At 40.7% G+C, this 16,113-nt stretch overlaps 1 protein-coding gene across 1 annotated transcript in view; it reads right to left on the bottom strand.

Annotated features, from left to right (window-relative positions):
* Positions 1-4,416, bottom strand: part of ADAMTS13 (ADAM metallopeptidase with thrombospondin type 1 motif 13) — a 33,639-nt gene extending 29,223 nt beyond the window's left edge. The window contains exons 1-3 of the mRNA XM_063432891.1: positions 4,215-4,416; positions 1,642-1,705; positions 637-905 (exon numbers count right to left, since the gene is read on the bottom strand). Coding sequence (XP_063288961.1) covers positions 637-905; positions 1,642-1,705; positions 4,215-4,292 — 411 coding nt within the window. The 5' untranslated portion in view covers positions 4,293-4,416. The remainder of the gene's footprint in view (positions 1-636; positions 906-1,641; positions 1,706-4,214) is intronic.
* Between the last annotated feature and the right edge of the window lie 11,697 nt (positions 4,417-16,113).

Genomic DNA, 16,113 nt, shown 5'->3' with positions numbered 1-16,113 from the left:
TTTCGTATATTGTGAAACACAGATTTAGTGAATCACTGACAGCGAATACATGATTTCATCATCGATAACAGCGTCTTTCAGGATTCCAGCTTACCCCCCCCTGCTAATAACAATATGTCTGTACAGCTCAGTTTGTTTGCCAAAATTCTTCATCATTTCAGTGGAATTACCCTCAACCTATTTTTTTTTATTTCTCCCAGGCTGTATAGCACTAGCTTTTGCCAATTATATTATAGTTTTTTTTAAAGAGCACTTCATTTCTGAAGATGTAATTTTTGTAGATCTGTATTGTTTTGGTGCGAGTATCCCTTTAACATGCCAAATACACCCTGAAATTGGATAGGACGCTGACCCACAGAGGTTTTTACAGATTTGAACAATGCTGTTCCGTTTTATTTATAGGGTGTATAACACGTCTAATTTATTTATGCAATACTGTAGCTAATAAGACATTTCAAGACTGAAAGGTCAATGGCTGATCTGCAAACCCACTCCAAGAGTACATCATTATAAAAAATATTTGGCTATTATAAATAATGAAAATAACATAATTATATTAATTAATGTCAGTTAAATTCCCATTGTGTATTTTGTTTTCTCTAAATAGATTGTAAGCTCAGTGGGAATAGGGCTCACCAACTCTCCTTCGCAATAACTGATGATGGAACTCGCCCTTGCTGGGTGCAATATGATGCCAGGTGCCCCACAGCCTTCTGGGAAATTCTTCAGAGAGTGCGCAGTTGAATTGAGAACACGCTCTGTAGTGACCGGTCTCTGAGCGTCTATAAATCTGAATTTATAGGTTTCTTCATTTTGTTTTAAGGTGCAGGTTTTGACCGAGCATGACCAGAGCATCTCAAGGTTATCACAAGAACACGTAAGATTGATAATGTCAATATCAGATTCTGCGGACAACACAAGGATAATCGATTTTTGCCCTGATATTGCCACTAATTTGAACGTCTGTTTACGTTTGATATAACAGTAATTCAAATATTTTGCTATCCAAGCAGTATTTAAAAAAAAAATGCCTGGGTTTTAAACCAAAAATGTAAAGTCCTGGAATAAAAAATATAAAATGATTATAACACGGGTGGAACGTCACGTCCTGTAGACTAAATGCTCAGATCTTACATATGTAAGGTTGCAAAGTATTTAAAGACCATGAAATGCGTAGGGTAAATACATTCTTTTTCACTGAAGAAAAGCAACAAATAACATCACGTTAGCAAAGTGCGTTGCATATAGAGCTTAATTTTAATGCTCTGAATTGTAAGATGTCGACAAAAATAGAAAAATCCCCCAAAAGACATTATGAAATGCGTAGGATCATTGTCTACATATTCTCTGCTTTTATTTTTCACTATGACTTTGGATAAATTAAAGGAACACTCTGGGCACCATCAAAACTTCATTGTAATAAAGGTGTTATGGTGCGAGGAGGAACCTGTGAGCCAGCTTTCCTCAAGAGGTTAAACCATTAACGAACAGTTTAACCCCAAAATGTTGAATTGCTCTGCCCAGCTATTTCTGGTCTAAAGTCTAAATTTGAAATCAGGAAGCCTCCGACTGGGGCGCCACTGAAAGGCCAGTTTGTTTTCACAGATTCTTCTAACATACTCCCCCACCACAAAAACGTACCTGCAATGGTCTTTGTTCCAAAATATGACAGTAACTCATCTTCTTGCAAACTGTGCAGGAATAACTGGAAAACAAATTTATTTCCATAAAAAATCTAAATTTCTTTACTTTTATTATTTTGCCAGAATGATATAACTATCACAAATATGAAACTACTGATTAGAAATTAGTCTGTTATGGGGGGCGGTGCTTATCTACCGAGCAGAGCAGACATGCCTGGCTGGAGCTCCCGCGACTGGCAACAGATTTTGGGGCAAAAACCCCTGCTACCCGCAATATCCAGGCTGCAAACGGAAATATTTGAGACCGTGGGACACCTCACTACACGGTGATACCCAACATAAGCGCCCCGGATCCTGAACAGCCCAGTCCGAGGCTTGCAGCCTACGTCTGAACGAACCGAGGTGGGACGGCCGCTCACCTGGTTCCTTGCCCTCAGCAGTAACAAGCAATCCGAGCCTCCCCCCCCCCGGACCGGTGGGGGTTATCCCGCTCCCCGCTGATCCGGCTCCACGTATCCTGCCTACCTAACGCGACAATCTCCACTGGGACACAAACCACAAGGCTCCTCTCAAGATGGCGGACGGGTCTCCTAACCTTGAACTCCTGAGGCAGCATGAAGCGCCAGCTGGACGCACAGCACTAGACCAGCGACTAGACGCAATCTTTGCCCGTTTCTGGGCACAACTGGAGGCCCGAAGCAAGGCAGTAACTCAAAGCCGAGAAAGTGGAGGGAGGAAGAGCAGAGGGGGGGTCCGTGCGCCACCCTCGGGCACAAACATTCACCAAGCAGTAACAAATTCAGCACTGAGCCCACCTGGGCTGAGAGCCGCCAGGGGTAATCCCCCTACACATCACCCACGGAGGCAGAAAATTCCCCGCAAGCAGCGACCACCCCAGCGACACTGCCGTATCCCTCCAGGAATGGACTTGGACTCAGCTGTGAGTACCCGAGTCCCTGGGACACCGATGCAGGCCCTCCCCACAGCCTGGGGCTGGAGGGTTGCCACATTTAACCCCCTCCAGGAACTGTCCTCCAGTCACACCAGTGAGTTCCCAAGCCTAGGAGTTGACTGAATCTGAACAAGGCCCCCTAGATCCGGGACATGACTCACCCAGGGCGACCATGGACTTCAGAGCATACCCACTGGGCCCTAATTAAAGTTTGAATCTTGTCCCTCTGCAGCAGGCTTCACCCAATCGAATATACACCTGTTGTTTAGTATATGCGATCTAATATGCATGTTACATAACAACCTAGCGAGACGCAATACAATTTTGTCAGCTTAACTCATACCTAGCCGATCAGCTACCCGCTCAGTCTAAAAGTATGTCTCATCGTGTTAACCTGTACAACACATAGCATGTTCCACCTTCTGTATGTGTATTATGACAAGCGCATTACAAGTAACCTTTTCGTATAGCTTAGAATGAGATCTAAGTAACTAAACATGCTCTAGCCCAGGGGTTCTCAACCTAGTCCTCAAGGACCCCCTACCAGTCCAGGACTTAGGGATTAACTGAGTGCGTCTAAGAGAGAGTCTAAGGTGTTTTTTTGTTTTTTTTCCTAAACACCTTAGACACACCCAGGTAATCCCTAAATCCTGGACTGGTAGGGGGTCATGAGGACTGGGTTGAGAACCCCTGCTCTAGCCTGTTAACTGTGCACCCTCATCTAGTTTATATGCTGTATAGGCACTACTAAAATCGAAGCCTCTACCATAGTCTATCTATGTAATTCCTTGGCTCATCTATTATGGTTAATCCATGTTATCAAGCATGCCACTAGTTTAATGGCAAAGTTTATGCTTCTTATTTCGGCACTCACTAATAACACAAATCACTAATGCCGATACACTCAATGTTTTAGCAAGCTATGTATCTGATGGTATAGCCGATTTCCCAACTATACACTTTGTAACTCATCTTCATAGAACGTGACTTCATTACTTAACTAAAAACAAAATTGTGCAAATACGAATATATACCCCATTGTAACTAATGTATGAACAGCATGAGGATTGCCTTTGGGGTGCCCCATGCAATGTCTGTTATTCCATATGCACAGAAAAAAAAATGTTGTCTTTAACATTGCAAACAGAGACTGCTTTTGAGTAAAACATAAAATAAAGATGCTTTTTTTGTTTGTCCCTCAAAATAAAGATTAGAAAAAAATGACAATTCTGAAGAGAATTGTATTCAAAGATGTTCTTCTTTAAAACTCAGCACCATCTACAAAAATATTAAGTCTCCAAAATTGAAATGAACAATTCCAACGAAAAAGAAAACAAATGAGGCACATCGGAATTTTCTGTGAACTTCGAATTTACTTAGAATTTCTGACAGCTAACACTATAGTGAATAACCTGTATAGTTTCTCACACTATTGCAAAGATTATTCATGGTTCGTAGTAGTGATATGTTTAACTTGCATTAAGTCCTGTTTTGGAATCCTGACCAGCACGAATGTCTCCCAGTAGCGAGGCCGTGGGTCATATTCCAGTTTACTAGCTGTGTACTCGAAAAGTAAACACCAGAACAAATTATGCATTTAAAACAAATTGGGACATTACCTCCGAGATATTCCCTGCCACACAGATCCCACACCATGCCACGGTAGATGCCAATAATGACAGGAGAAACTGGACCATGGTTAAGAGAAAGAGTATAGCTCGTTATATCCAGTAGTTAAGATAAATTTTGTATATTCTAGACAGGCTGAGCAAAGCAAAGTACACATGTGGTTACAAAGTAGAGTTGATCAATCACAGAGGTTAAGGGAGGGATAACATGCTAGTGGAGGGAGAGGGGGAGGTTGGATACATCGAAAGGTTTCACAGTTACCTATACAACAGTCTGCAAAACCTTGCATACTGCCTGCTGGTGCTGTGATCCCTTTAAGAGCCAGAGCTATTTTTGTCTGTTATTTATATAGTCCTAACAGAGTCTACAGCTCTGTACGTACAACAAGCCAGGCTTCTAAGACTTCAAGCTACGGTCCAACATGGCCAAGTCTTGGACTACATCTCCCATAACTCTCGGACAGCTACAGCGTGCAGGGTACAGCGAGAGAGGGGTAGTCTAGTAAAGAGGGGGTTAGGGATAGATGGACACCCCTACTTTATATATGTAAATTTGATACGTGACCATTATTTTCTGGTTACTTATAGTTCATCTGTAAATACTTGGACATTGACGCAAATCATAATTTTTTAATTTATTTTTTTACTCCCGCACTTTGGATTTTAAATAAAAAAAATCCTTGGCAAGGTTATTCAATTAAGTGCGAATTGGCAGGAATTCAAAGTAAATTTAAATTTTTAGGCCAAATCTAAAATGGAAATTATATATTATTTAGTACAAAAAAGGACTGATTTGAAAAATGATCCAATTTATTTGTAGTAATAGCACAAATTTGGCAAATCGGTTTCATTCCACTCCGATTCGTTTTACAGTGGATAAACCCCACCGGTGTATCCGTTACTCCATATTTGGTGTTTGTTCCTGTGACTCGTTTGTTCTGCTATCCCACTGAACATTGAACTCAGGGCTGTGTGTTTGTTTTATTTGCAATGGTTATGGGCGTTTAAAATGACAGCGAAGACACAAATCATCAGGTTGCAGGATTTTGGTTATAAGGGGCTCTCCGGCGCCCGTCCCGTTTGTAAGTTTTGTGATTCGCAAAGCATGGTTCATTTATAATATGGAAGAACTAACTCCAAAACGTAGTGACCCAGTTACGACACATAACAGAATCTGTGAACGATGGACAACACAGGATAACAACTCAATAACATTACTGTAAATTGACGGAGTAGCTACATTTAAAATAAGATTGGGATCACTCTTCTCATGTGTGGGTATATTTCTACACACCACTATCACCGACAACAAAAGACATATTGTACTATCTTACAACTGCTCTTATATAAACTGGTCCAGCTGCACCCCACCTCCCCAAAAGCTACATAAGTAACCCCCCAATAATAGATATACAACCACCGTTACTTCCTCGCAACCTTCTTTACTTCCTGTTAACTAAACATCACACCCTCCCACCCCACCTATATCCATATATATACTCATTTTATAATAAATTAAAATAATGAAATGGAAGGCTCTCTAGGATTACACAACAAAGAGAAGCAAAACGTAAGAATAAACAAATAGTTATCTTTAATTAGTTAATAATTTATCACATAATTAGTAAAACTGGTTTTATATTTTGTATCACCTGTTACATACGTTATCATGATATTAACTAAACTCTTTTTTTTTAATACAATGTATTTTTTCCATTATCCTGATCATGTTTTTGAGCTTGGAAGTAGTCGATATATTGAGCTGGTGCACTGACCCAGAGCTATATGTTACTGTATCGCCCTAGTTCTGTATCTCAAACTTGCTGATATTTCTGTATTTCTCTGATTTACATTGTATTATGTTTTGCATTCCTCAATAAAAACACAATAATAACACAGTACGATCACAATAATAACACAGTACTATCACAATATTACTCACATTACTATCCCAATATTAACACAGTGCTATCACAATACTAAAACAGTACAATCACAATAATAACACAGTACGATCACAATAATAACACAGTACGATCACAATAATAACACAGTACGATCACAATACTAACACAGTACTATCACAATAATAACACAGTACTATCACAATACTAACGCAGTACTATCACAATATTAACACAGTACGATCACAATAATAACACAGTACGATCACAATAATAACACAGTGCTATCACAATAATAACACAGTACGATCACAATAATAACACAGTGCTATCACAATAATAACACAGTACAATCACAATAATAACACAGTACGATCACAATAATAACACAGTACGATCACAATAATAACACAGTACGATCACAATAATAACACAGTACGATCACAATACTAACACAGTACTATCACAATAATAACACAGTACTATCACAATACTAACGCAGTACTATCACAATATTAACACAGTACGATCACAATAATAACACAGTACGATCACAATAATAACACAGTGCTATCACAATACTAACACAGTACGATCACAATACTAACACAGTACTATCACAATACTAACACAGTACTATCACAATATTAACACAGTGCTATCACAATACTAAAACAGTACAATCACAATAATAACACAGTACGATCACAATAATAACACAGTACTATCACAATATTACTCACATTACTATCCCAATATTAACACAGTGCTATCACAATACTAAAACAGTACAATCACAATAATAACACAGTACGATCACAATAATAACACAGTACGATCACAATACTAAAACAGTACGATCACAATAATAACACAGTACGATCACAATACTAACACAGTACTATCACAATATTAACACAGTGCTATCACAATACTAAAACAGTACGATCACAATAATAACACAGTGCTATCACAATAATAACACAGTACGATCACAATAATAACACAGTACGATCACAATAATAACACAGTACTATCACAATAATAACACAGTACGATCACAATAATAACACAGTACTATCACAATATTAACACAGTGCTATCACAATAATAACACAGTGCTTTCACAATAATAACACAATACTAACACAGTGCTATCACAATAATAACACAGTACTATCACAATACTAACACAGTGCTATCACAATAATAACACAGTACGATCACAATATTAACACAGTGCTATCACAATAATAACACAGTACTATCACAATACTAACACAGTGCTATCACAATAGTAACACAGTACGATCACAATAATAACACAGTCCAATCACAATAATAACACAGTACTATCACAATACTAACACAGTACTATCACAATAATAACACAGTACAATCACAATACTAACACAGTACTATCACAATACTAACACAGTACTATCACAATAATAACACAGAACTATCACAAAATTAACCAAGTGCTTTTACAATACTAACACAGTACTATCACAATAATAACACAGTACTATCACAATATTAACACAGTACAATTACAATACTAACACAGTACTATCACAATAATAACACAGTACTATCACAATATTAACACAGTACAATTACAATACTAACACAGTACTATCACAATAATAACACAGTACTATCACAATATTAACACAGTACAATTACAATACTAACACAGTACTATCACAATAATAACACATTACTATCACAATAATAACAAACTGCTTTCACAATACTAACACAGTACTATCACAATTATAACACAATAATATCACAATACTAACACAGTACTATCACAATACTAACACAGTCCGTTCACATGACTAACAGAGTACTATCACAATACTAACACAGTACAATCACAATACTTGCACAGTACTATCACAATATTAACACAGTACTATCACAATACTAACACAGTCCTTTCACATTACTAACAGAGTACTATCACAACACTAGCACAGTACTATCACAATACTATCACAGTACTATCACAATACTAACAAAGTACTGATAATTTTATCACAGTACTAACAAGGTACTATTACAGACAACACTAACACAATTATATTCTTGTGTCCACTTTCAGCAGACTCCACTTTAAACTACGCTCAAATAAAGGGGGCATCATACACTGTGTAAAATTCTATAAATAACTGAATTATTTTCAAATAATTTTATTAAAGAAATGTTTCAAATTATTTTACAAGAAACATTTAACAAAGAAAAACAAAAGGGTGAATAAAAAAAGAAAGGAAAAATAAAGAAAAAAAAGAGGGTTAAAAAGGGCACGTTTCTATACATATATATATATATATATATAATAGAACAATACATTTAATTTACAGAATTAAAGAACTGAACAAACACCATAATAAGTATTGCCGGTATTAATTTATAAATGGTGTAACGATACTTTTATATTTCGATTTTATATTTATTAAATTGTTCTCTATACAATTCCTTTTAGAACATGCCTTCCATTGGCTGCAGTGCTCTTAACTGCCACTAGGTGGTACTAAAACACAAGGTGTTTTATCATCCCAGGTAGCCAGTGTGTGAACCTCTTAACCCTTCCGTGAACGGTAGTCTTTATTGTGACAATTCTGACATTAATTTACCCCCAACCTTCCATTAGATGCAGAATGTGTTAGTATTGGCTTATAGATGGTCAATGTCACACGGGGATTTACTCACTAAACTAGGAGTTCTGAATCGCTGACATGAGAATTGCAGATTTTAACCAGACTGGACTTTTGTCCCATTCAGCTATTTTTATCCTATTTGCAATTCTCTTGTTAACTCTCAGTAATTCCCAGTTTAATGAATAAACTGCTGTGTGTTAAATACTGGATTACTTCATAGCAACACATTATTAATAATTATAGTATAAAGGACTATTGGAAATATTTACTAACAAGATAAAACCATCAATTATTGTAGAACGTGACTCACTGTGTATGTGTCATATATTAAAGGACAAATAAAAACCAGATTCACTTTTATTGCAATATTTTCCATATATTAAAGGACAGCTTTTATCAAACTTTCATTTCTCATTTTTGTTATTGTATTACATTTAATCAAATCACATATGTGACTAATGCCATGTGGTCTGGTTGTTTGCAACGAGCTCCTGGAGGAGCCTGCTAGCCAGCCTCCTACCCCAGGATTATCGGCCATACAAAATACCCTGCAAACTACTCTGTTCGTGTGATTTGGGAATATGTTGTTCGGGAACCGAACAACCGCACGAACTAGAGATCACTCGGGAGCTTGTTAAGCCCACTTGACACTGTGTTCCAGGGTAGAACTGTGGATTCCGTTCGGTTTCAAACTACTGAACTTGACTGACCGTTAGCACTGATTTCATGGAACTGTTTTGTGCATAGGACCATGTGCACGGTCGGTCAAAATTATGACTTCCATGGAAATCCTGCATCCCTGAACCGATCTTTGTGATTTTTGGATATGTTGGTCCTCCAGATCGGGGCTATCAGGGGATGGGACTTTTTTGTTTTTTTGTGTGTGTTTTGGCGGTAGTTTTTTTTTTTTTTTGTTATATTGCCTGTTTCTGTACTGAGAGATAATTAAATTATATGTTTGTGTGCTCAGGTAATTATCTCAGGGGAGAAGTATGTTAGATGTTTGTTTGCAACTAGTTGTCAGGATCGGGACAGGGATCCAACACGCAGAGTACAAACAGTAGCCAGATACGTATACCGGACCTTAGAATGGCCGGACTAACGTAAGTAGTACCGTATAGAATGGTCAAAGACAAGCCGAGGTCGAGGGTAACAGAAGACAGGTAAGCGAGAGACAAGCCGGATCAAGGGTAACAGAGATAAGCAGAGTAAGGTAAACAAGCCGGGTCAAAACCAAAAGGGATAATAGAATACACAAGCACTGAGTGACTAGAACAAGCTAGAACCACAACAGGGCAATGAGCTAATGAAGGAAGCTCTGTTAAATACCCTGTTCAGAGCAGTAACCACACCTCCGAGACGTCCTGATTGGTCCTGCAGCAATTGACTGACAGGTCGATCCGGGGGAGTGTCCTGATGATGACTTCCTGCCTAGATGGTGTAAAAGGCAGTCACTCCCTCGCGGCCGGCCTTGCATGACCGGATAGACCGCGGGGAAGGGAGTCATCAGACCGTCTGGATGGTGGAACAGCTAAGTCTCTACCTCTTTTGGAGGTAGAGACCACAGGTACCCTGACAGTACCCCCCCTCTCAGATACGCCCACCAGGCGGAATGAACCGGGACGAGATGGGAAGCAAGAGTGATACGCACTGCGGAGACGGGGAGCATGAACATCCTCCTGAGGTACCCAACTCCTCTCCTCAGGACCATATCCCTTCCAATCAACCAGATATTGTACTCTCCCCCGGGAGATTCGAGAATCAATAATAGAGTTGACCTCATACTCCTCCTGACCCTCCACCTGAACGGAGCGAGGAGGGGCTATTGTGGAGGAAAATCTGTTACATATGAGTGGTTTCAGCAATGAAACGTGAAACGAGTTCGGAATGCGTAAGGTATTAGGAAGAGCTAAACGATACACAACCGGATTGATACGGGTCAGCACCCTGTAGGGTCCAATATAACGAGGAGCGAACTTCATGGAGGGCACTTTTAAACGGATGTTCCTCGTGCTCAGCCATACCCTATCACCTGGAACAAAGACCGGAGCCGCCCTTCTACGTTTATCAGCGTGTTTCTTGACCAACATAGAGTTGTGCACAAGGATTTGTCGAGTTTGATCCCACAACTTCCTCAAATTGGCAACATGAACATCAACCGACGGCACCCCCTGGGAAGGAGAATCCGAAGGAAGAATAGACGGATGAAAACCATAATTCATGAAGAAGGGGCTTGAATGAGTAGAATCGCAAACGAGATTGTTGTGTGCAAACTCCGCCCAAGGAATCAAACCGACCCAATCATCCTGGTGTTCAGAAACAAAGCATCGTAAATATTGTTCAATTTTCTGGTTGGTACGTTCAGCAGCTCCGTTAGACTGAGGATGATAGGCAGAAGAAAAGTTTAATTTAATACCAAGTTGAGAGCAGAAGGACCTCCAAAAGCGGGAAACAAATTGGGAGCCTCTGTCCGATACAATTTGAGAGGGTATGCCATGTAGGCGAAAAATCTCCTTGGCGAATATCTCTGCCAATTCGGGAGAAGACGGAAGTTTAGGCAGGGGAATGAAGTGTGCCATCCTAGTAAACCTGTCAACCACGGTGAGGATAACAGTCTGTCTTTTAGAGATAGGTAGATCGACAATAAAGTCCATGGCCAAACAGGACCATGGTTTCTCTGGAACCTCCAAGGGTTGCAGGAGTCCACATGGAAGCGTATGGGGTTTTTTGGTTTTAGTACAAACTTCACATGCAGCGATGAACTCCTCAACATCCCTCCGTAAAGTAGACCACCAGAAGTCCTTAGAGATCAAGGCGTAAGTTTTGCGAATACCAGGATGTCCCGCCATCTTGCTATTATGTAAACACTGTAAAAGTTCCAGTTGAAAAGCAGGAGGAACGAAATGACGACCCGCAGGGGTCTGTTTAGGTGCGAGATGTTGCAACTTAATGATCTCGGCCAGTAATGGAGAATGAATCCTGAGATTCGTATTAGCAATGATATTGCACTTCGGAACTATAGAAGAAAGAACTGGTTCAGGTACAGTAGAAGGTTCATATTGGCGAGATAATGCATCGGCTTTAGAGTTTTTAGAACCAGGTCTGTAAGTCAGTACATAATTGAAGTGAGTCAGGAATAAGGACCAACGAGCTTGTCTAGAGGATAAGCGCTTAGCCTCCCCAATATATGACAAGTTTTTGTGGTCTGTCAAAATCGTAATAGGGTGTAGGGTCCCCTCCAACAAATGTCTCCACTCCTTTAAGGCTTTAATGACTGCTAACAGTTCCCTGTCTCCGATGTCATATCTGCTCTCAGCCCCAGAAAGTTTCCTGGAAAAAAAACACACGGGTGTAATGGTTTATCTACCGCTAATCTTTGTGACAGAACCGCACCTACTCCTGTCTCAGAGGCATCGACCTCGAGTAGAAACGGCAAAGTCGTATCAGGATGGACTAATATTGGAGCAGAAGCAAAAAGTTCTTTGAGCCTCTTGAAAGCAGCGAGAGCTTCAGGAGACCACGTCTTAGTTTCTGCCCCCTGTTTGGTCATATTGGTAATGGGCGCAATAATAGACGAGTAACCCTTAATGAAGCGCCTATAATAATTGGAGAAACCAATAAACCTCTGAATAGCCTTGAGTCCCTTAGGTAATGGCCAATCTAAAATAGACTGGAGTTTGTCAGGGTCCATCTTAAAACCTTCCCCAGAAATCACGTAACCAAGAAAATCTATCTGAGACTGATCAAAGCTGCATTTTTCCAATTTACAGTATAGACCATGTTGCAGAAGTTTCTGTAATACCGCTCTGACCTGTCTATGGTGAGTTTCAATCTCCCTAGAGTGTATCAGTATGTCGTCTAGGTAGACAATGACACAATCATGTTGAAACTCCCTAAGTACCTCATTAATCAGATCCTGAAATACTGCAGGAGCATTGCAAAGTCCAAACGGCATAACTGTGTACAGGGCCGGCGCGTCCATAAGGCGGCACAGGCGGCCGCCTTAGGGCGCACCGGCCCGGGGGCGCAAATGTCGGGGTGACCGGCAGGAGGGAAGCGCACAGCGTCCCTTTCCTGCCGGTCACTTCTTGAAGCGTGGCCGAGCGGCAGCAGCATCCCCACAAATCAGCCTTCTTCCCTACAGTGCCGCGGACTGTGTGGAGGGGGCGGGGATATGAACACGTCATATCCCTGCTCCCTCTGTAGCACACAGCGCGCCCAGCAGGGGCAGAGCTAACGCTGGCCACCTTCATTTCAGCATGGGAGGACTTCCTCCCAAGAAGACTGCAGAGAGCAGAATGCAGAGAGCAGGGGGGCTGGGCGGGACTAACTCCCAACTACCTGAGCCAGCACTCTAGATCCCAGGTAAGCCACCCTCCTGTGTATGGCTAGAAAAGTGTATATTTTGATCAGCATGTTTGTGTGTGTATGTCTGTCAGTGTGTCTGTGTGTGTATATATCTGTCTGTGTGTATCTATATGTCTGTCAGTGTGTCTGTGTATGTCTGTCTGTCAGTGTGTCTTTGTGTGTGTATATGTCTGTCAGTGTGCCTGTATGTCTGTCTGTGTTTCTATCTGTCAGTGTCTTGTGTTTCTGTCTGTCAGTGTCCGTGTGTGTGTGTGTGTATATCTTTCTGTCAGTGTGTCTGTGTGTATCTATATGTCTGTCAGTGTGTCTGTATGTGTATGTCTGTCAGTGTGTCTTTGTGTGTGTATGTGTGTGTGCGTATGTCTGTCAGTGTGCCTGTATGTCTGTCAGTGTATCTGTGTGTGTTTCTGTCTGTCAGTGTGTCTGTGTGTGTATATATCTGTCTGTCAGTGTGTCTGTGTGTATCCATGTCTGTCAGTGTGTGTGTGTGTCTGTCAGTGTGTCTGTGTGTGTAACTGTATGTCTATCATTGTGTATGTGTGTATCTGTATGTCTGTCAGTGTGTCTGTATGTCAGTGTGTGTTTATCTGTATGTCTGTCAGTGTTTGTGTGTATCTGTATATGTGTGTCTGTCTATCTGAATGTGTATCCGTTTATGTATATGTGTATCTGCATGTGTGTCAGTGTGTGCGTGTGTGGCAGTGTATGTGTATATGTGCATACATCTCAACATTCAAACACCAACACTACACACAAATAACCACCTGCATGCAAACTTCAACACTACATACAAACACACCCCTGCATTCAAATGTCAACACTACATACAAACACACGTCTGTATCAGACACCAAAATTATATATAAACACACACCTGCATTCAAAAACCCAACACTACACGTAAATGCATGCTTGCATTCAAACTCAAACACTACATACAAACTCACCCCTACATTCACAGAAACATACTCTATATCAACACATACTTACAGTCAAACACGCTCCGTGCTAAATACAATCCTGCAAGCATGGGGAATCGGTAGAGCCCCAGCTTTCAAAGCATTGTTAAAGTTGCACGACAGATGGGGGTCTATCTTTTAGCCATCCTGTGTACATACACAGACCGTCATACAGAGACATACAGTCTGTATGTCTCTGTATGATGATCTGTGTATGTATTCAAAAGGAATAAATGCAGGCAACACTCTAATAGTAATAATGGTATATTTATTGATAGGTGAACCACCCCAAAGAAAGTGCAACGTTTCGGCTAAGCAGAGCATTATTGCATTATTAAGGCTCTGCTGAGCCGAAACATCACACTTTCTATGGGGTTGGTCACCTATCAATAAATATACCATCCTTACTATTGGAGTATTGCCTGCGTTTATTCCTTTTGAAGACTTTACTGGTGGATCCAGCGATGTCTGCCTCACGTCGGAGCAACTACCACTGTGGATGGCCGGAGCATTTACACGGTATCAGTGTGCAGGGTTCTTTGTTTGTCTGTCTTTGTATGTCTCTGTATGCCTTGTCTGTATGTCTCTTTATGACTGTCTGCGTATGTATGTCTCTGTATCACTGTGTATGTATGTCTCTATATGCCAATCTCTATGTTTCTTTATGTCTGTGTCTGTATTTTTGTGTGTGCCTGTGTCTGTATGAATGTATGTCTGTGTTTGTACGACAATGTACCTGAATGTGTAGATTGTATGACTGTGTTTGTTTGATTGTGTGCCTTTTATGACTGTGTGTCTGTATATCTTTGTGACTGTGTGCCTGAATAATTATGTCTGTGTGCTTGTATGGTTGTGTGTCTGTATGTTTGTGTATTTGTGCATGTATGTATTTTTGCCTGTATCTATGTCTATGTCTATATGGGAGAAAAAGAGAGATAGAAAGTGTCTGACGGGGAAGTAAGAAATACATAAGAGGGGTTGTATGAGACACACTAAAGGGGGGTGTAAGGCACAAAGGGACCAGAGGGGTAAGAGAGTGGATATGCAACACTAATGGGGGTAAAATTCAAAAGGGGGGCTACGAGACACAGAGGTGAAGATGCATTGGGTTTTTTGGGTGGTGGGGGGGGGGGGGGAGGGGGGCGTCAAAATGCATCTTCGCCTGTGTAGTCAAAAATCCTAGCACCGGCCCTGACTGTGTATTCATAGTGACCGTACCGAGTATTGAACGCTGTCATCCACTCGTGTCCCTGCTGGACTCTCACCAAATTATATGCCCCTCTGAGATCTAACTTGGTGAAGATTTTGGAGCCCTTAAGACGATCAAATAACTCGGTAATAAGTGGAATAGGATAGGCATTTCTGACAGTTATTTTATTCAAGCCTCGGTAATCGATACAAGGTCTCAGCGTGCCATCCTTTTTCTTAACGAAAAAGAACCCAGCCCCGGCCGGGGAAGAAGACCTCCTAATGAATCCCTTTTCTAAATTCTCCCGAATATACTCCTCTAGAACCAAGTTTTCCTGAACAGACAAAGGATATACATGGCCCCTCGGAGGCATAGTCCCAGGTAGAAGCTTAATTTTACAATCAAATGGCCTGTGTGGCGGCAAAGAATCGGCATTCTTCTTGTCAAATACTCCCTTTAAGTCTAGGTAAAGGTCTGGTATCTGTCTTTCTGTGGACTGAATAGGAGTCTCAGGTATGTTAACATTAGCTAATGGAGAAACCTTGCATAAACACCTATCCTGGCAACCCTGGCCCCACGAGAGTATCTCCCCTAACTCCCAATCGATAATAGGGTTATGTTTCTTCAACCATGGGTACCCCAGAACTATGGGAACGGAAGGGGATGAAATGAGCAAAAGAGATAAATTCTCCACGTGTAGGATACCAACATTTAAACTAATGGGTATGGTTTCACGAAAGATAACAGGGTCTAGTAGTGGTCTACCATCTATGGCCTCAACGGCCAAGGGTGTCTCCCTTA

This window comes from Pelobates fuscus, chromosome 9 (assembly GCF_036172605.1).
Source record: "Pelobates fuscus isolate aPelFus1 chromosome 9, aPelFus1.pri, whole genome shotgun sequence".
Lineage (NCBI taxonomy): Eukaryota > Metazoa > Chordata > Amphibia > Anura > Pelobatidae > Pelobates > Pelobates fuscus.
This window is presented reverse-complemented; position numbering and strand designations above follow the sequence as displayed.